This window comes from Siniperca chuatsi, linkage group LG10 (genome assembly GCF_020085105.1).
Source record: "Siniperca chuatsi isolate FFG_IHB_CAS linkage group LG10, ASM2008510v1, whole genome shotgun sequence".
Lineage (NCBI taxonomy): Eukaryota > Metazoa > Chordata > Actinopteri > Centrarchiformes > Sinipercidae > Siniperca > Siniperca chuatsi.
In genome coordinates, this window is record NC_058051.1 from 22072495 (window position 1) to 22095454 (window position 22960).

General features: G+C 39.7%; 1 protein-coding gene across 11 annotated transcripts in view; it reads right to left on the bottom strand.

The window, feature by feature from the left end:
• Positions 1-22960, bottom strand: part of LOC122883587 (cadherin-4-like) — a 338624-nt gene that overhangs the window by 165074 nt on the left and 150590 nt on the right. Inside the window, exon 3 of one of the 11 annotated variants that reach the window (XM_044212511.1) lies at positions 12252-12411. The exons of 8 other annotated variants lie outside the window; for them this stretch is intronic. In XM_044212511.1, the coding sequence (XP_044068446.1) occupies positions 12252-12318 (67 nt within the window). In that variant the 5' untranslated portion in view covers positions 12319-12411. Of the gene's footprint in view, positions 1-12251; positions 12412-15062; positions 15157-20523; positions 20817-22960 lie in introns of those variants that run through there. 2 more of the 11 variants (XM_044212513.1, XM_044212510.1) reach the window with 2 other exon arrangements.

Sequence of the window (22960 nt, forward strand, 5' to 3'; positions counted from 1 at the left end):
TCTGACACATCTCAAACACCTGTCATTTTAGACTATACTCCTTGCCTGTGTTTTCATCTCATTCAGATGATGTTGTTGAGCTACATTTAGTCCTTGGGTGGAAGCTCTTATCCACAAATGCCACACTGTGAAAGCTTTCTTCAAGTTCAGCTAGAGGAAGAGACTGGGGAAAAGGTACATGAAGATCCTGAGGCAATAAGTGATAAAAGTAGACACACACTGTAAAAATCAACTATGGGTTTGCACGACCTGACTGTTGTAAAGCTGTGATTTATTACAATAATAAAGCTGGACTAGAACAGCAACTGAGGGCAGGTAGCGTTTAGGATCAGTCAGTTGTTAGATTCACTAAAGGCCAGGCACAGCTATCTTATTTATTTATGAGTATACAAATGCTTTGTAATTCATAACCAATTGCTATCTTATAATATCAAAATGAGAGAACACTGTTAGGCTACAGAGTACTACAGTGTATCAAAGAACTAAGACAAAATCTAACAGTGACTTCTCTTACCACAAAATGAAGCCATCTCTCCTGCAATCTTTAAATCTAGATATAAAACTATTTTATTCTCTTTACATCTACATCTTTTATTGTTGTTGGGATTTAACAAAAGCCTCTATAATGCAACAAAGGGGTAGACAGGTTTGGTTAAGGCTTAGCAGTAGTTTAGTTTAGTGTATGGAGCTCAGCACCTTGCTATTATGCCCCTCAGCATAATAAGGATGCCATTTTTTTACTTTTCTTTTTTTTTTTTTTTACATAGGATCTTACTAACACAGTATGTTTTTCTAGTAGATTCTGTGGCCATCACTGTCCTTTCCGATTTCACTTAAAATCTGTTGCTCTACTCATACATGAAATCTGTTGCTCCTACTCCTACCACTATTATTTAATGATATAAAGATTAGTCTGTTGCTATCACTAACCAACTGTTGTTGCAAATGTTTGTCATTAAGTCTACACTATAAATGTTGTACCGCTATTGCTCATTAAAAAATGTAAAAGATTCTTACTGATATTCATATTATTTCCACTTAGCATCCCATTAAATTAGTTGTAGTGTTACTGCTTCATAATGATGTGATAAATAAATAATATTCAAACTCCAGAAATAAAATTAAAAAATTTAAAGAAGAAAGGAGATGAAGAGAGAGGTGGAATGAAATGATGAAGAGTAAAACTGCAGACTGATAGAGAACACGACGTAGAAGAGGAGAATGCAAAGACTGTGAAGACTGCTGAGTGTTAGTGGAGGTCAGAGTTCAGGTCGTTCAGTGAACCCTTAATGGAGGGGATATTAGTGGACTGAGGGGTCAGCCAATTAAGGGTGACTCAGACGAGCATAATTTACCTTAATAATTCAACCTCTTTCGGAAATTATTCATTAAAAAACCTGCACGCAACCAGCCCCCTTTAGTGAGGGCATAGTCTTTACATACAGGCACAAATGCACATACACCCAAACTAGTGCTGGAAAATGGCCAGATTTTACTAGGGGAGCCACTGTGAGTATTACCACCTAAAAATAAAATAAACAGACCTACATAGCGTGTAGGTCTTATGATGTATCATCTAGAAGTATGCATTTTCTTTAGTCTAAGCAAGTTATCCACAAAGACCAAGATATCTACTATGAGAAACCTTATGAAATAGCTTTTCATGTTTCTGTCACATTTTGTATGTAAACATTATCAAGCTTTTCAATTCAAAACTGTAATGGTTACAAAAATGTAATTAAATTGATTCTGTTAACCTCTTTTTAAAGACATCAGACATTGCTTAGGGATTTGTTGATACCGTACATACTTAACATCAACCGGTAATCCACTTTGTACTTTACACTTATTTTAATTTTATACTTATACCCACTTGGTACTTAATTTATCTTACCTGTATTATAGTGTGTTATATTTTTTGCTTAGTATTTTTATTCCTGTGTGCACTGACGTGATAGTGAGCAGCTGTAACAAAAGAGTTTCCCCTCGGGGATCAATAAAGTATTTCTGATTATGATTCTGATATCACCACCATGTGGCCATAGAGCACTTTGCTTGTAACTTCTTTACGTTCACATTTTGTTTTATTTTTGTAAAACACAATTCTTCTTATATTCCAAATTTGGCCGGCAAATCTTCCAAATTAAGTGACAAACTACGTAGTTTGTAACTGCCCTCCAGAACAACACATATATATGATATGATATATCATATGATGATGACCTATATTTTCTGATGCCACTATGGGCAGGACGACATCCTTTGTCAGTGTTTTTCAAAAGTGTTATGAATAAAGAAAAAGAAATCTGTTTCATGATCTGACAATGCTATGCTTGAGGTTTGGTTAGATATAGACAGATTTTTATTTTTTTTCCTTAGTTAAGGTTAGAGGACATTTGTCGTCATGGTTACAATAATAAATATTTGGTTAAAGGGAAAATACTGCACATTTTATGTGGATGTCCAATCAGTGTTGATGGTAAATGCAGTCGATTGAAACAATAAATTCCTCAGTGCTTTCTATATTGACAGAGAAAGCTGAGGCAAGTAGTTCTTCCTGCATCTAGTGCCAACAATTGTCGTGACAGTGATGTAGTTGGAGGCAAGGTAGAACTACAAGCTACTTCAGCTTGGATTTCTAGCTTCCACCTCTGGGTAGCCAGTGGGCATGTTCTAGATCAAAAACAAAACGTACTTGTTCTCTTTGCTTGTATTGCAAACTAGCTATGTTTCCAACAACGAAAATGGCATCCCAAAATATGAGTGCAGAGGATATTATGGATAAGGATACATTTTACAATGTTTTTGCCTTATTTATTCGAGCCACAGTATACGGCCAAAGAAATGCAGCACAGAGAGGCAGAGGCTGCGGCTGCATTGGTCATGCAAGACGATATGGCTGGCGGGGACCATCCAGAACCTGAAAGCTTTACTCCTCCCTTGGACAGAGGTGTGCTGGAGACCTACTTCAGGATCCCGAAAAAAAAACTGGAAAAGACAACCAAAACCGGCAGGGCTGAGAGGGCAGATTACCACTGAGTGAGTATTTTTGTCACCTAACGCTATGTTTTGGCCAACTAGGGTAGATGTTGGATTAATGTTGTAAAATTGAGGGAAAATCAAGAGAAACTGTGTGAACATTAAGCCTCATTTGAAGTCAACTAAATAACGAGAGTAGTAGGTTAGATGCCGGCAACTGTTTTTTCATGTTGCTTTTTGTGGAACTTTATACTGCAGCGCTAGCTCAGCTAGCGTTAGTTTTGTTGTTATACGGAAGCATGTCTGCCGGTATGTGTGTGTGTGTGTATTGCTGCTGTATGTAAATTTACTTGATAAACATGCCCTGTAGGTAACCTATAGCTATGTGTGAAAAGACATGGTCAGCTGCATTCACTCATTTGAATTCATTTGCTTGGCAACGTTGTGTAACTTTGATTAGCAACCAGCAGCTACTATAGCTTGATCAGAACTGTAGTGGCCCGCTGGATGGGCAAGGGCATCAGAAGCTTGCGTGCAATGCATCCTGGTACATGTAGGCACTGCCGGCATGGCTCCATGAGCAGAACTCTGCTTTCTCGGGCAATATAGCATGCACTGAGGAATTTATTTCTTGACTACATTTACCATCAACACTGACTGGACACATAAAAGGTGCCGAATTTTTCCTTTAAGGTTAGGGAACGATCGTGGTCATAAACAACTGTTTTGGGGCATTTGAAATGGCTGAAATGGCTATTTTGATGCAGCTCTGGATCCAGATGCAGTTTAGAACATTAAGCATTTTTCTATTTATGTATAATTATCCACCCACTGAGTGATGTCTAGGTCGATTACTTGCTGGACATGTTACACAACCAGTAAGCGCTGCCTGGCACACACTATGCAGAGGAAGAAAGTACATACGCCACACTCTGTTCCTCTTTGAGCTTTTACTCCCAGCTCACATTTCCAGTCCTGACACTAACACAAACACACACGATGGTGATGAGTATAAAACTGCACAAACAAGCACAAAATCTGATAGATACTTCAAAAGTGTTGAAGAGAATCATAAACTAGTACAAACTGCTTAAAATTCTACCCTCGTTGCACATAAAACATTATATTAACAGCATCATATTCCATAGCTTCACCTTTATTTGACTGCACTGGCAAAGCGAGGCCCCCACATCTCCGCTCACATTGACTCTCTCCTCCTTTTCCACAACATGTTGCCTCAGATAAGTAATGTAATCTTGGAAAAGGTTACGTCTCTAAAACAGGGCAATCATATTAAAAGCTAATGGATACATAAAATCAAGAGCTCATAGGTGATGATTAATCAACTGCTGAAATGCACTGGGTTTAAATCAGTTTAGACTGAATTAATCCCCAACCAGCCACTGTTCTTCTCCTCTGGGCAATTTAGTGAGAAAATACAATTATGGCCTATGAGTTACACCTCACTGGTTCATCTCGCCTCTGTGTTCCTCCACTGTGCCAAACCATGCCTGTATGTGTGCGCCTGCCACAGCCCTAGCTCAGTAGTGACATGATTAAAAAAATGAAAATAATATATATCAAATCCTGTGATGAAACCTTCGAAGCAATGCATGTACATTTAAATGAAGCAATTGTCTCTATACTCAATTCAGTAGATTAAACCCAATTTATTTTAAGTTTTTCATGTCCATATCTTGTCACTCAGATAAAGGCAGTCTCTGCTGAGTGGGAGAATTTAAACTATACTTTTGGAGGCATGATCAAAGAAAGGAGCACATATTGGGTCTTATTCTATAGTGCTCTGGGTTCTGTTCTTGCCTTTTTTTTAGCATGTACCACATAGTTTCAAGGCTGGGTGTCTCAGAGTTCTTCCTTTCTAATCTGACTTGAACAAACTCACGCAACATAAAGCCACACATTTCATTCTTAGTTTACCATTACCCACTCACCTAGTGCACCAGAGATGTGCTCCTCTGGGCTTTACTGCAGAGTTGGTCAACATGCAGAGCTCTGCCCCAGGACAAGCTTGGTATATCTTTGATCCCACTCATTTTGTGACCATATGTATGTGTGCATGTGTGTACAGTATAAAGTATTTTTACATCATTTACAACAAAGTTACAGGGCTGAAAGTATTAGTGCACTTAGTTGCCCAGGGATAAGAGGCATTTCTACACAAATCCTTTAATTTTAAATCCTCATTGCAGCCTTGAACAGGCTAACCTCAGCAGATGCCTACATTGGTACTACAATGGCCATCACAGATTATGTGTCTGAAGTGTAGTAACTTGAAATTAAATTTCAACTGTTAAATTAAATTAAATTGAACTGTTCTTGAGTGAGACACTGCCTGCGTTTTCGGTCATGAGACCATGAGCTAAATACATTAAAAATAGCAGATAAAAATGCTAAATATGGTAATGAAGTCTTTAAGAAAAGAAATATCTTAAAACCTGACAGCAGAACACAACTTACTAGATAATATGTTGAAAAACAATCTTTAATCTGAGGGTCTTATGATATAGGGTGCAACGGCTGCACGGGTAGCTGCTTCAAACTTGCTACATTTTTCTTTTAAATTGTTATTTTTTTCGGCTTTTTTGCTGAAACATTATTGAATGATGTCTGATTGGATTTGATTTAAAGGGCTAAGCCAAAATTGTTCAAATCAACTGGATCAGGAGATTTTGACTATGGCAACGGCTGCGCATGTAGATGCTGTGGCCTGTAGGCTAGCTCCTTCAAACTCTGCTACTTATTTTTTTACGACTTTATTGCTGAAACACGTACTACCTATCTGAAAAGGAAGCCGGGATTTGGATTAAAGAGCAGTGGACCTTGAGACAATCCACCCAGTCAGATCAACCAGAACAGACACCACGGCGGGTGCTATGTGATCGCCCCGGGAGGAGAGGAAGTGCCAGGATAGGAGCCAAGCTGGCCCAGTTTGGATTTAAGGCTGCTCCTGGCTAATGTCCGGTCTGGACGAAGTGGGACTCAGTAACATTCATATTATATATATATATATATTTCATTGTATAACCTTCTGTTGTATAATGATAAATAAATGACCTTATTATGCTGTAAAGATTGTAAAAGCCCCTTGAGGGAAATGTGTGATTGGTGATATTGGGCTATATAAATAAAATCTGCACCTTGATCCAGATATCAGTCAAAATACACATTGACAGTTTTTTGGAGAATACTCTTATATTCTGGTTATATTAGCTTTTACATAAATGAACACAGCCACTATGTTAGGGCCATTTAAATGTCTCGTGTTGCTGTAGCACCACTATAGGCAAAATGCCATTAAATGTCGCAGGATGGCTTGGAATCATGTGCATGTGTAATCTATATTAGCATCTCTGTTTGTCATCTAAATATGTTACCAGATTGATAAAGATTTGATTAAATCACATCACTCCTCATGGGTAGTAATTCATGGACAGTAATTCTACAATTGGGGAGTGTTTTACAATTAGTTGTAATAATTAGGAAGCTGATTTCATGTTGTATATGTAGTAAAAAGTACATACAAGCTAGATTTGGATTTTTTTCAAATTTGAGCCAAAGCAGTGTCTGGAAACGAATGTTAGTATTACTTAACCGAGGATGGTTTTAATGTTTTCCAGGAGAGGAGCCCTGACATGATTTGTTAAAGAATGAATGGCAGCCAGACAGACTGTCTGGCATTCACACACTCCACACAGTATCACAATCCTTAAAATTTAAAAAAATTTAAATGAATGTCTCTACTTCAAGGAATCGCATCTTCGCTCCCTCTCCATATTTCTTTGCAAGTCTTTCTCTAGCACGCTCCTTTCATCACGTTAAAAACTACAGGATGTGTCATGGTTGTTTTGTCTTCTCAAGAATTTTAAAGCTGAATAGGGCAGTGCCGGACTCCTGAAGTACGATTATGTGTGTGTTTGTGTGCGCGTGTTTGTGTGTGTAAATCATGCTTGCTGTTTATTGGTTGCTACTTGTCTCTAAATGCGTTTCTGGGAGAGTGTGTGCTCGAGTGTGTACTCATTCTGTCATTCTGGTTCCTGTTCTCTCAGATGCCCACTGAGAGAAGCAAATCCACTCAGAGAAACAAATAGTCCCCCTGTTGTGAGTGTGAAGTGGCCATAAAGAAAAAGGGCAGAGTGAGAAACAACGGAGAGAGAGTGAGTGAGAGAAGTTGCCTCTAAGTGTATTTGTTTGGTCCAGGTACAACGTGTATTCTTCCACTCTCTCCTCCATCATCTATCTATCCTTGCCTTTTCTAGTCTACACCTAAACAGTCTCTCCATTTTGCCTTTACCTCTTGCCCTCATTTGCATGCCTTTTCATGGGAAAACATCCCCACGTTTGACAGTGGAAATGAATTTCAGTATCACTGAATATACTTATAACAGTGAATTCAACAGTGGTTTGCTGAGGAAGGATCTTGCTTTGGAATCCATTTATCCTTGAGAAAACCCTATAACTCAGCTCCAGCTTGCTTTGAAACACAGATAATAGCACGCAATGTTGAGTTAGGAGGTTTCTGCTTTGGCTTACAGTTTAGCTCTGCTGCTGTTATTACTGTGGTCAGTCCCTTTGTACTTGGATCCATATTCAAATATTGGGGATTTATGGGTATTGATGTTTTTAACCTCATTCTGCTGACATGTTAGAACTCAAAATAGCATTCCTGGGTAATGGCAAAGCAGTGATGCGGAGGCATATTTTATGGATACTGTTTGAATGTCAAACTGAGAAAACCACTAGCACAGCACAAGAGACAAAAGCGTAGATAGGCAGCGAGGGTGAGATGCAGAAGTGATGCACTGAGAAAGGGAGGCAGTGAGAAAAAAAGAAAGACAGAAAAAGACAAAGAAAGAAAAAGATTGAGCAGATTAAGGGTGCATTGCTGTGTCTGAGCTTCATAGGCATATATAAGCTTGATTCATGCAAATCAATGTGGTTGTCAGCATCTAAGACATGGCCACAATGGTCCTTTTATGCTGGCTAAAGCTCAGCACTCTTCGTGATTGCTATAGGGCAATAATTATTGAACATATCCAGTCAATGCGCCATGTCTCTGGTTACCGAAACTGTCAACTCCCACATTTAAATAACAGCGTCTCGATAATACTGGAATATCAAATAAAAATGTACAGTAGCTTTGCTTCATCCTGCACAGGTGCACACATACTCCCTTCCCTCTCATTGACTAATGTTTTGAATTCCATTCTGTCAGCTCTCTGAGCATGGCTAAACACTAGCAAATTAATTCAGTAAGTGGTGATGTGTGTCGGGTAGTGCATGTAATAATGCATATTAAAATTCCAAAATTGGAGTCTAATTAGAGAGGTAATAAAGTCTACTCAAATCTCTAATGCAGTTGTCTCTGAGTAAAGTAAGCAGAAGTCTAACTTTTCTCCCATGAGGCGCTTGAAGGTAGAAGAGAAGGTGCTTTCACTATGCTGCCATGGTGACAACAGCTCACCTTAGATCAAATTTCACTTTGAATGTTTCTGTGCTAGAGGTGAGTGCTCAGTTTTAAGAAGACTCCCAGCTTTGTTCTGTTTCATGAAGAGAGACTGTAGCCATCAAGAGACCTGGCAATAACTGATGTAGAATGACCCCAGGTAACAGCAATCTGTCTATCTGCCATCACTTAAGTGTTTCATGACTATCAAAACTAAACTACAAAATAAACCAAACATTCATGACAGATTCAAATGTGTCATAATCAGTCATAAAAGCTAGGGATGATCACAGGCCATCCAGGTGTTTCTGAGTAAGTGTTTTTTTTTAAATGCATCATTAACACTAGGCAGTAACACCATGCACACAGGAGCCACATCCTTGTGAAAAGATACATTTTCCATCCCAAACAAATGTGAAACTAATGGAGTGATGCTGGCAGTGTTTTGGCCGTGTGTGGACTGTACACCTCATATACTACTCAGCTCTGTTTCATCCTGTCAGCAGTAAAATGCTAACACCTTCTGCACCATGTCCCAGATTTGGACCATTTGCATAAACTGCCATCTTAAATTATTCACAGCTGCTGTCTTGGCTTTTCTGACTAATTATATTTTGAGCTGCTGTGCTTTCTTTCTACCATTTAGACAAGGAGAAAGTCCCAACACAAGCTTCTACACACACCTACCATACACATGACATGTACATTACAGCAAGTCTAATCCCAAATATTATGATTAAATCAGCTCATTATCTATTGGATTTCTTAAATCTGTTTACTGCAGTGATTTTGTTGAAGGACAACCACAAATATGAGGTTTGCGCCAACAAATTTAAAGGACTAAAGAACAACCAAAAACATCCCCTGGAGTGAACTTTGATATTTCTGGAAGGCCTCAACCACAGTCAAACCTTAAGAGTTGACACTCTTTTGTTATATGTTTGAGAAAGGAGATGTTATTTCTAAACACAAATCACTTTTTAGGATTTACAGTATGTCAGAGATGATTGAAAATTCTGCATCCCTCTAACTTGTGGCTTCAAACTCAATTTAGATGTTTTTGGTAAGATAACTGCATTAATACAGCACTATACAGCCTTCCCTCTTGTAAAAGGAAGAGCATGACTGCAGTTTCTTTGTTTTTTCTACCAATATTTAAAGATCACTAGCAGAGAACCTGCACTTTCTCTTCTCCAGCACCAGGTCTTAATTAACAATAATGCATTCATAGTATCTCTACTATGGCTGTGCCCATTTATGTCTTTGGTATTCGTGATAAGCCCAGTAAGCTTAGTAAATCAACCCGGGAGTCTGAGTGAACACAAACACAGACACACAACTCATGCCTATAATACCCTACATAAACAAAAATAAAACTGGTGCAAACGCACATGCCTTTGTGTTACACACACATGGCTGGCGAACGTTTACTCCACTTCTAAACAGCATATGTGGCGATACTGTAGCTGACAATCTGGCACACCTGTATTCTCTCTAGAACCTCATCTTTCCCTCCCCACTCACTGATTTTCTCATTATCAACTAATCTGAGTTCAATAGTTGAACTTGACAGAACTTGACAATTCCTTAATTACTATTAGGTCCTCCGAGTAAATACTGATTTATACTTTCATTAGAAAGCATTAGGTCTCTCATCCTTCCTTCCCATTTTCTTACCTCTTTCCTGTCCCTTGTGTGTGTTTGTAATTGAGTGTGTGTGTATGTGTGCATGTGTTGTAAATTTTTTATATCATATTCTATAATGTGCATATAGTGATGTGTCAGCCACAAATGTACAGCTGAAGGGCATTAATCCTCATCATCTCCTGGAAGCCACAGATAAATGCTGCCAAGGAAGATAATCACAATGTTGTTGCAGAGGCTACAAACACATGTATAATGCAAACACTTGATCACACATTCTACACATATGGTGACACGCATGCCTTTTTGAAGGTTTGTATGTTTTATGCGCCACCGGAAAGCCCTTAATCCAATCCGGGCTGAGTTTGTCCAATAAATAAATGAAATTGTGAAATCGTTCACAAACGGAGATAGCAGCTCTTAATATTTCTCCACTTACTGCATATTTCCACTTTCACTCCTGCTTTCCCTTCATACTCACACATTGACGTAAGTAATTCTTTGTGAGAAGCTATCCTGGGATCTCGCACACAACTCTCATTTCTGACTCTCACAATAGCAGATTACATACCAAGGATTCCTTCTTCTGATATTTTGAGGACCCCTTCTGAGCACAGACTACATGAACGTCATGAAAATGTGTGACATACACAACAGAAAATACAACTTGTAGAAATAGAAATGAAAATGTTGATGCTTATTCTTGAATGTAGAGCGACCTCCTTCCTTTCTTCCCTTTTCTTTTCCCTCACTCTGTCTCTCTCTAGTCATTGTTAACTAGGGAGCTGTTTTGCTGAATAACTATTTCCACATTAACATATTCTATTGCCCGCTTACCTGCTTTGTTATGCAGGAGCCAAGCACTGGTATTAAATATTAAACTCAAGTGCCAAGGAGAGAAGATATGTCACCTTTCTAACTGTAGATAAGGCTGCAAAAAATCTTTACATGAGCAGTATTTTATGCATCTCCAATCTACATAAATATTAGAGCAGAATAAAGGGCAGTTAGAAGAGGTGTGAGTGAGAGCAGAGCATGAAATCACCTTCATAAATCATACTGTTTACCATTGATGACATATCTCATTCATCAGTCTGAAACCATCAGTTGATGTAAAATATGTCTGGGCCTGATGATGAAGCTGCTGATGTCTAAGGCAACAATAACCTTGTGTGGCTGAGTATGAGCGAGTGTATAATGTGTTTGGACAGCGCTATGGATCCCCGATGGTTACAGTTGCATCTTGGTTTGGGACAAAAATGTACATTTCTTCTAAAGATACTAAAACTGACACTGATATGATACCTAATAGTATGACACTTTTCTTTACAATAACTTTCTAGAGCTGACAAACTTGTGCACAATATATTGATTTTGCAGGGATGCTCAGTTTTCCTTGAAATGATGTTTTATAAAGGCTTGTGGGATTGAGGTTTGACCGGCAGAACTTTCTTTCACTCTACAGTATGTGTGGGAGTCGCTTTGCCATCTCCTCCAGCCCCTCTGTTGTCCTTGTGTCACAGCATTGGTGAGAAATATGCTGGATTTGTGTCTCCCCGCATTTTGTCGAAGGCTCAGGACATCTGTTGTAACTGTTTGCACCACTAGCAGACGGATGAGTAATGTAGCACATAATGACAAACCTTCATGCCTTCTGTAAAGTCACATGATCATAATACTTAATAATACTCACTTTGTCTGACAGAAGATCCTAAGTTACCGACAGTTCTATGACATTGGTCTTCCTCACTTGTGACAGCTTGGCAAGACAGCTGATGTTACGCCTTGTCACTGTTTACTTTGAGTGTTGGCCTGAGCCAAACCCGGTTGTCTCTCTTGGAGACACACAGACATTGGTGATTCAAGGAGAGAGGGGCTTTCTGGTCACATGGAACATGACAGCAGGAAATCTCAGCCTCAGAGTAGGAAAATAACGAGGGAAGGCTTGGGAACTGCTATCAGACTCTCAGGGATCAACCTACAATGGCCTTATATTCCATATGAAGTATTTTCAATAAACAAACAAGCAAATAAATAAATATGAGCAGAACCTTCCAATTGGTCTTAAAAACGCTGATCTACAAGAACTCACTTGATAGCAAATATCCATGGTTTCTAAATGAACACATTTAATTTCCATTTCATTATTTATTTTTTCAATCACGTTTGTTGCCTGCAGCGTTGAAGTCCGGTTCCTCCACTGAAATCTCCATGTTGACTCCAAACTCCATCTTCCATGTCCCTGTATGTTCTGTAGTCCATCTGCTGCAGCTTGAGGCTTGTCGAACATCTTACTTTTCAAATCCTTCCCGAATATTTTCAGTCTGGCAGGGAAAAGAAAAAGTCTTGATCTTTCTGTCATTATCTGTTTCCTTGCGTCCTTGTACTTTGTATGTTCCTTAAACACTTGGGTTGGGAAATCTTCATCAAAATAAATCCTTTCTGTCTTTCTTTGCCCAAACAGCATGAAGCACTCTTTGTTTTGTGTAGCTTTGAAAACAAACAACATATAATCAACCTAGGACATTCCTTCTGTCCTATCTTAAGCCCAAATGTGCTGATCAATGTTAAGTTCACCTCTTATTTCCAATTTCTCTCCTATCAGTCTTTCCACAAATTCAATCATATTATCTCCCTTGCAATTTCCAGGCACAGAGTAGATCCTCAGATTCTTCCAGTGGGCTCGGCTTTCAAGATCTTCACATTTTACTACTACTTCTGATTGACTCTGATGCCGCAGAGTTTGGATCAGCACCTTACTGATAATAATTTTATGATCTTCATTTTCCACAATCCTTGATTCTGCTGCATCCCTTCTTTTTTCAATTCCCCAACCTCTTCACATAGTTCATTATTTCCTTCTTCAGCATTCCAAAGTTTACTGAAGTTTCCATTTGGAATTCTCTGTCAATATCTCAGCAATTGGCGACATGCCTTCCATATTTTCACAGGGTTGATGGTTTTGTTGAGATTGATTGTTTAAGCAGAGCGCCATTAGTTTGGCAGAATGTATTTGCCTCATTTTTGACATTCTTTTTTCCCCCACCACTCTTACACTCAAGTTTCTCATAGTTAAGTTGTAGTGCTTTACTTTGGTAGCACTTCAGTCTGATAACTAATATTTAAGTTTGTTTGTGACGTGGCGTGTCACAATCACCACCAGACTGGCACCCATCTTCTATGTTGTAACACATGCCAAATCAAAGCATGCCAACTATATTTGTTGGCTTTATAATGTATAATTCATTCATGCTATAAACAGGAGTGGTGGCCATAGTTGACTTTCAGCACCAAAATGTTATAAATTGCTTTTGAAAATACTACATTACCAACTCCTAAACAATGATTTCCACAGTGATCATACAGTGCTGCATTGCTTCATGCAAAAGATGGAGAGAATGTAAGAGAGAAAGCAGGAAAATGAAAATAAAATATACATTGTAATGTCCTGAGTTCCCCTGTTAATGACTATGCTGAATGTGGTTACTCCGGGGAGTCTTTCTAACCTTTATTCCTCCCTAAATAATAGTTCTAACCCAGCTAGTTCCAACTCTGTAATCTAAATATAATTGGAGAGGGAGTACCACTTCCTTAGCAGGGAATATGAGTCTTTATAGCTAATATCTTCAAATTAAACCCTCTGCATATCTGATCAGCATCGCCTCAAATGCAGCTTGTGCTCACAAGGCTGTGATAGTATCTGTGGGATCTTGTCACTTTAGTCTGTTTGTGGTTACGCATAGGCATTTCACTTTTGCCTCCACTAATATGCATCTCTGTGCATTTGCAGCTGATATTAAATTGTGTCAGTACCATGGACACCAAACTGAGATTTCTCATTCCCTCACAAAATGGAGATTGGTGCACCAGTTCACCTCATAGTACAAGGTCTGCCACCATTTCTTTGTGCTTGTGTTTGGTTCTAGGATTGGATCTTCCTTAAAAAGCTTATGTACCTGATATATGTGTATTCAGATACATGCAACCACTACTTGTTGTTAATGAAATACACTATGAACATAACCATATCACTTTTTGTCCACCTCCAGAAGTTTTTTGGATGATAGGATTGTCAAAAAATGTATTTAAAGCATTTTGCTTTTATCAGAATACAACAGCCTGACATTTCAGCATACTAAGTAAAGAGTCCTACAAAATACCGCCACAGCTAAAACCATGTAAAGCGCTGGGTGTGTGAATTGCTCTGCGACTCTTATGAAACAGGTGCTAAGATCTTCTGGCAGAGAGGAGTGGATTTTTGGAGCTCTAGATAAAGGCGATAGGAATGTGATGGGTGAATACCAAATAGTTAGTAAATGCAAGCTGAGGCTAAGTACCGCTCTATGGCTCCCACCGATAAAATACCTTGTAAATCATAACAGTGTGGCTGCTTCTGCCATTTCATGAGAAGTCCCTCTGTTGTTTGCTGTCATACACACACACACACACACACACACACACACACACACACGCAATGACACACCTATACACAGAGGCGACACACAACTGGGTGCACAAGGAGTTACTTTTGACAATATTATCATAACAGGGAATATGAAGAAATGAATGGGATTTTCAGTATTCTGGCAGCTATTAATTACTGCTTACACACTGTTTGTGTGTATTTTCACAAACTACATCCATCCCTCATTTCTTCATTGCAGGTAACAATGCACATGCATACAGGGCATGTCAAAACAAGCCACAACAAGGCCTTGCAATCTGCTTGACTCAGCCCATCATGTATCTAACCACCTAAGGAAGTTATGATTTCCCAATTCTCTCCTCAGTCCAGAATCAATGGCTGTCATGGCTTTACACTGCTGTTAGCATTGATATTTGCCATTTCCTCTGGGGAGCTTACTGAGACTCCCTCAGGAGACAGAAAGAGCGAGTGAAGAAGAAGAGGGGGATAGCCAAGGAGAATGGGAGATGATGCTTTTGATTTTAAACAAATAAATAATTTTCTTCTTACCTGGTTTCCAAGAAGTCAGCAAGGTGGATGAAAGACATGTAAAAGAAAGAGTTTCTGTTAGGAATACACTTATAAACATAGAAATAAATGTAAAAAATACATACGTATGCGGTCAAAATGCATCCAGTTGAATTTAATTATAAATATAGGTATGCCTCGGCATTGTTGCATTTCTTTTCTCTACTGAAAGTTGCATTGGCAGCTGAACGTTGGCAACATCAATGCTGCAAGAGATCAGGCCCTTTATTTTAAGATTTTTCTCTTTTCTGTTGTTGCTCCCTCTCTCTCTCGCTCTTAAATACAAAGACACTTGCACACACACAGAGAAGTAACTGGGAATGGTGTCACACCTCTCCTTAATATTCTTTAACAGATAACACTCCACAGAGGCTCTCCTCCAACAAAATATCTCCTTGTCCCCTAGCACAAACAGCCATGCACCAAAACAGCATAAAGTACTGGTGTGAATAATTTAGAATCTGTGATTGTAAAACTCCAGCATAGTGTATGTATTGTTACTTTTTATCATGACAGATTTTTGGGTTGCCCCATTAGCTGGCAGTGGACAGACTGTGATTTACATTGTGCAGCCATGCAGCACTATTCTCAAGCCTGGACAGAGGGCTAATGGAGGCACATACGCAGCTTTTATTAGCTGTGAAATCCAGTGGCATCAAATATTAAACACTTCATTATGGAGCACTGCTTGTCTTGTTCCACAGAACAGCCACTTAAACCTACAACAGCCAGGAGAAAATAAAGAGAAAAGGAATATGTGATGACAGCAGTAATTACTGGAAATCTATTTTATAAGATGTGTTTGTCGTGGGAAATTGCAGTGTGTGTTTGTGTATGTATATGTACTGTATGTGTGTGCATGTGCTTGTACTCATCAGCGTGTCAGACTGCAACAAGCATAATGTTGTTTGTTAATAATTAATCCTTATATATCAAAACAACAATAGTTTTCTCAGTGGACAGAGTAGAGAGTGTGTTTAATAAAATGAAATGTTCCCATTACATCTGACATCATAGCCTGTTGAGGCCTGACTTAGCAGCTTACGCCAAGCATAGTGGGCAGTGTTGGTGAGGGGTGACCGGACGAAGAGAGGCCCAGCATAAGTGGAGAGAGAGACAGAGATTGAAAAAGACAGAGAGAAGGTAATGTAGAGAGAATGAAAAAGAAGAGAAGAACCAGACAGGCAGTTGTCACAGCACATGAGTGACAGCTTCACCGATGACCTCTGAATGATTTATCCCTGGACATGCTTCTGTCTATCAGAGCATTAGAGGCCATTAATATCAGGGAATGCAGCGAGTGGGGACAGAGTGGAGCCTTGGCTCATCTGTCATTACTTAAAAGTTGACCCTCAGGATGGAGGGACGAAAGCGTTCCCTCTCTACCAAAGCCCTCCTATCCTCTAGTATACAGACATTCCTCAAAGGAACTCAGAGTTAAAGGCCTCCCCATGTTTCTTAGTTTTTCATAAAAATGATCAAACCTTGGCAGCGTAGAACTTTAATCAATTGTAATCTGGTCCACCTTGACCATTGTATCACAGAGCCTGAGGAGCTGTATTTGACTTTAAAAAGCACAGGAGCTCACTCTGACTCCCAAGTGTGATTGATATTCATAGAGGTTTCTTTCTAGCAGCTCTTATTTGTCTGCTACAGCAGGGGTTAAAGCCCACTTTTGAAAAAAGACTGCAAAGAAGTAAAAAGAGTTTTAACTTTGCTCACACTGAGAGGGAGCTGGCGTGCAATTACCATGGTTGTTTTATTCATTAATGTATTTTATTTTATTGAAAATGAATTTACTTCAGTAAGCGCTTTGGCCTTTAGGCCCAGCAAACTGCAGCAAACTGTGCCAAGATTGAGATCGCAACCCCAGCAGCTTTTGAGCAGATCGCTGAAAGCCCACTTTTTTGTAAATGTACACAAAAAGAAAAGAGAGAAAACAGCACAGAGTAATAGTTGTGCTGACATCTGTTTATGCCAATCCCTGCTTTTGAGAGAGAATGCACTAACAGTTATGCTCATACATTTTCATCAACCAAATTCAGTGTTAACGGACCATTAAAACAGTAATAGGATAACAGCAATTAAGCCCTCGGCCATGGGGGAGACGGAACCACTAGAGATGAAAGTGGTGAGAGGAGAGAGGAGAGGTACAGATGGGGGGAAAAGAGAGAGAGAGAGACAAATAAATGGGGAGACAAAAAACATTTCAGTAATAACAACATCTACAGCATAACGTCGTGTTGTCCTAGAAGCCAGTTTTAACCTATCCCTGTAGTGAAGGTGAGAGATTCAGGGGCGGTGGAAATGAAACACAGGGAAAAGCAGAAGGAGAAAGTGTTTAGGATTCAATTAGCCTTGCCTCTCCTCGTTAGACCGGGCCAGGGCTGACAGCTGGAGGGGAAGGCAGGGAGGCTGACAGGCATATATATCCTTTCTCTACTGTGGCAGGTGACATCTCAGCCACTTGCAGCTTTATCAGGTGGGAGACTGTAGACAATATCTACAGAGGGTTGTTTACAACTATAAGCATCACTGATTGAATTACTCAAAATGAATGCATCTCTCTTCATCTGAATATAAGTGCTAACAGATCTGAGACATATCATACCAACCAGCACAGTCACATAAAAGTTATCTCACTGCACAACATGTCAAATTATTTGTGTACAACTTCTCTCACGTCAAGGCGTTGAGTCATAGGATCAAACCAAAATGTCAGATCTCAAAGTTGTTTTTTCTCCATCTCCAACAGAATCAAAATGTTACATTCCTGCTTTAAGTAGATGAAACGTTCACCACCTGAGCTTGGCTGTGATGTGGACATGAGGAAAAAGACCTAAATCATTGATGCCAAACGTAGACCAAAAGACACTGCCAGAGTGTGGACATTTTGCAGTTAATGGTAAACTAAACTATGGACAATAAGACCTGACCTGAGGAGGCAGTGGATTATGATGGTATACCTCAATGAATAATTTGGACAGAGCCAATAATGAGGTCATAAACAGGATCCATCCCCTGCCCTCAGATCAGTTAGGAGCAAGCAGAGATGGGAACCATTGATTTTCTCCATGGCCCTGGATGTTCTGTGGATCTTGTCTGCAGACTGCCAACTATGTGCATCAATACAGACGTGCCTTGCTTATCCAATGGCACCCTTCAAAAGGAAGAGTGAGCCTGTTTGTGTCCAGGGGTCATCTTATACGTTACTTGGCCCGGTTTGCAGTCGATGAGAAACTCTGTGTTTTCAAGCTGATAAGGACAAGTGTTCACGCGTCTGTACGTGTGTGTATTTGAGAAAAGTGTGAAAGAATGACAGAGAAGCCAGTGCGAGACTTGATAGAGAACATTGAACCAAAAATCAAGATGTTGCTCTCACCTTTCTGTGGAGAAGTTAACAGAAACACATTTTATAGATGCAGAGTATTATAACTAACTTAAAACACAGTCCTCAATTCAAATGTAAACAATATAGTGGCCAAAATCATTCTCAAGACCTACTTTAGATCTCATCCCATGATAAATGTTAGTGTAATCTAATTAATTGTCTCTCTATATAAACATGTGACATATTACCACAGATGGTACCACAGTTCTCATGTCTAAATAAATAAGTTAAATCTTAATTTAACTCAATCTAAATGATCATATACGTATCTCTGATGTTATCAAAGGTTTGCAAAGTAATGTTTGTAAATACAGAAAAAGACCAGTTTACATTTTATATTTTCAGCTATCACCAGCTGAGAAACACATACAATTTGAATCTGAACGTCAAACTCTTCAGTTACTTATGAGAATGAATCTGTATTCTACAGTAAATATTAAGTTAAATTACTGTTTTTATCAAAAAGGTTGGTGTGTGTGTGTGTGTGTGTGTGTGTGTGTAGATGGTTTTAATGTCTCCAGCTGTGCCAGTGAGAGACTGGACATCTTCCATTAGATCGCTAATAAAACTCAACCAGGTAAGAGTGTGCTGCCTAATCGACCCTGTCACTACACACATCACCACCACTGTTTGTTTTCAATTAGGCTTCTCACTCACCCAATGCTTTCTGTGTGATTGTGCGTGTGTATCTGAACCAATCACTTGTACAGGTTGCTGTGCACGGCACTCAGCAGGTAATCATGGGACTGTCAATGACATGCCATCTCTGATGGGCATCCAACATTAATATTTATGATGCTCTGAATCAGCCCCACACTGAGCACTGTGACAGCAATCACCCCGATTTTTTAATATCCCCATCCAGATCAATTCTGATTAGCATTTCAAGCGCTTGGTGGAGCCATGCAGTCTGCTGAACTTCTCCTTGTTCTCAGAGACAGAGAAAGTGAGGCAGAAGAGCAAAACACAGCTGACACCAAGTTAAACCAGAAATGAAAGGTTTGCCATCCAACAACTAAAGTGTAGCGAAAATGATGTCTTGTTCTTGAATGAAAAAATTGAGGTGTCAGTGCTGGGATTTTAAATATGAATAAAGAACAATAAAAAATTATTCAGCCAGTGAAGCAGTCACATGGTGAGCCACAGGAGGAGTAGGAGACCCAGATGTAAAACCATGACAAAAGTACCTGGGTAGGAATTTGCATGCCTTTATTGTTGATATGGGAAGTGACATTTTCTGGCATTAGAGGTAGGCTTTGGAGGCTCCTGTGAGCTCCATCTCTTCTCTACCACCACGGTGGTGCCATTTTATAAACCTTTGTGTGGACTGAGCTCCTTTTGTCTCCTCCAGAAGACAAACCAATCTGCTTATCTCAAAATCCAGAGGGAACGAAGGCGTTTGTTTCTACAGATTGAAATAATACGCAGGAGAGGATAGTAACCTTCTGAACAACTGAATGGGTGGGAGGAGGCGGATTATGTGTCAATGTGTGTGTCTCTGCATGTGTGTGTTTATATGTAAGAGAAAGCCTCTGCTGGCCTTGAGGCGCCCCCAGAGATGTTTATTTGTAGTGACAGCAAGGTTTGTTCTCTCTGTGTTCCTATTTATCACACTGAGCTGATTGCATGGCTGCGGCCAGATCCCACAGAGAGGACACAATCACCGCCACGACAGATATGCATGAGTAAGCAATACAGCTCTATGAATTCACAGACATAATCTATCAGCTTGGATCAGCAGTCCTCACTGAGAAAAATGAATATAAGCAAAGAGGGGCAGCAGACCATGTACTGAATATGGAATGTTAATTTGTTCCTTTTTACAATGTATTATTTATGAGGGATACACTGAAAGGTTTGAGGTAAATCTTAAAAGATCATTTCTTGAGCTCCAAGTGCGGAAAAAGTCATCTGAAAAGCAAACAAATGATAGACACTAGCTGGCTTTCTGGAAGAAAGGAATGGGGAAGAACAGGCAGAGAAGAGTGGGTAAGAGCGACTCCTTTGGGGAACAAAATGCTCTTTGCGGCTTTAGTGAAAATAATGACTCACCAAATGGAGCACTTTAAGGAAATTCACACTCAACTCTCTTGGCTCTCTTCCTTTTCCATTCTTTCTCTTCTCTGCTTCACGCTCGCTCCTCGCTTCACTGTTACATTGTCTATTTGCCTCCCATGAGGAATATCACAAGGCTCCCAAAAAGCAGATACAGGCACTCTCATCGCTTTCACTTTTGTGTCTGCTAACACGCACACGTGTGTGTGTGCGTGCGTGCGTGCGGGCGTGTACCTCCATATACACACATAAAGGTAGGTGGCATACACCTGCAAATCCCCAGTGTGAATCTTGACCTTTTCACATGAGTCATGTTTCCCATAAATATCTTCTTTTGTGTGCTTGTCTATGTCTATATTGTGTGTGTGTGTGTGTGTGTGTGTTTCTCTGTTTCACTGCAGAGTTGACCTTTCCATCCCTGCTTTGTCCCAGATTAGAACTGACACCGCCCTCTGCTACAGACCAAACTGATACACATACTGACACCAACACACACAGAGAGACACACACACATTTACAGGATAAAAACACATGCAACCTACATCCAACAAGACTAAAAGTCTACAGCCACGCTAGCGGCTGTACTTATCAGGCTAAATGCTAACATCAGCATACCTAACATGCTCACAATGAAAATGCTAACATACTGTTTAGCAAGTGTAATGTTTACCATGTTCACCACGTTAGTTTAGCATGCTAGCAGATACAAGGTTTTCAATGGGAAACAACAATGTATATACTCACTTACTGTATGTCTACTTAGTGTTGTGCATGAATGCGCTAAAGGATTCATGCACACACTCATGTACACATGTACACACTCGTGTTTTTGGTGAATGGTGAACTGAGCATATCCGTTTGCAACTAATAAACGTGAGTGTTATTAAGAGAGAGTTTACGACGCTAACGCACTGTTTTACAGCACCCGGCATGCCAGTGTTTTGGGTCACAGAATCTGATGGAACACAGATTTTTGAAACGACACAGCGAGCTGAAGCATCCTACCAGTCTTGGGAAATACAGTGGTGTGAAAATGTGTTTGCCCCCTTCCTGATTTCTTATTTTTTTGCATGTTTGTCACACTTAAATGTTTCAGATCATCAAACTAATTTAAATATTAGTCAAATATAACACAAGTAAACACAAAATGCAGATTTTAAATCAAGGTTGTTATTATTAAGGGAAAACAAAATCCAAACCTACATGGCCCTGTGTGAAACTGTGATTGCCCCCTAAACCTAATAACTGGTTGGGCCACCCTTAGCAGTAATAACTGCAATCAAGCGATTGCGATAACTTGAAGAAGAACAAAATGAAGACTTTGGAGTGGCCTAGTCAAAATCCTGACCTGAATCCTATTGAGATGCTGTGGCATGACCTTAAAAAGGCAGTTCATGCTCGAAAACCCTCCAATGTGGCTGAATTACAACAATTCTGCAAAGATGAGTGGGCCAAAATTCCTCCACAGCACTGTAAAAGACTCATTGCAAGTTATCACAAACGCTTGATTGCAGTTATTACTGCTAGGGGTGGCGCAACCAGTTATTAGATTTAGGAGGCAATTATCACTATTTCACACAGGGCCATGTAGGTTTGGATTTTGTTTTCCCTTAATAATAACAACAACCTTAATTTAAAAAGTGCATTTTGTGTTTACTTGTGTTATCTTTGACTAATATTTAAATTTGTTTGATGATCTGAAACATTTAAGTGTGATAAACATGCAAGAAAATAAGAAATCAGGAAGGGGGCAAACACTTTTTCACACCACTGTATCTGTGAGTGAATGATGATTACAACTCACAGCATTTTGGAGGAAAATGGAGGAAATGAACGTAAACTAGTTAATTTTTTGGTATTGTGAACTTGAGCTAGCTCTTGTAAAGTATGAACTTGCACAACACTATGTCTACTGATGTAGTGCAATTGCTATGGCCCCAAAAGTTACTACAGAGATATCTGAGTCAGCTGAACTTGGTCACCCATGAGGATGAGGATCTATGTGTCTAGGTGTTGCTGGTGGACGTGGCTCTGTCTGAGTGGGAGAGAGACCAGAGAATAAAGCTCAGACTGAGCTGAGCAATACTCCATTTCACTGATCGCTGAGCAGCCTCTCAGCCACTGCCGCAGGGGGAAAAGCTCACTTACCTGGCATGAATGTGTGTTTCTGTCTGAGTGTGTATGTGCATGCAAGTATCTATGTATCTATATCCATCTCTGGTTGAGTGTGTGATACTGTTTTCTATCTTTCCATTTGTGTGCGTGAGAGGGATGAATTCAACGGGCTGTGGGCGACTTCTCTCCATGGAAACCGTTACCGGGTGACTAGCTGCTTGGACGATGGGCCTGGTCATTTAACCTGAGCTCTGACCCTCATTGCTCAGGTGAAGGAGGGGGACAAAGAAGTCAAAACCTCTGGATCGCACAAGGGTCA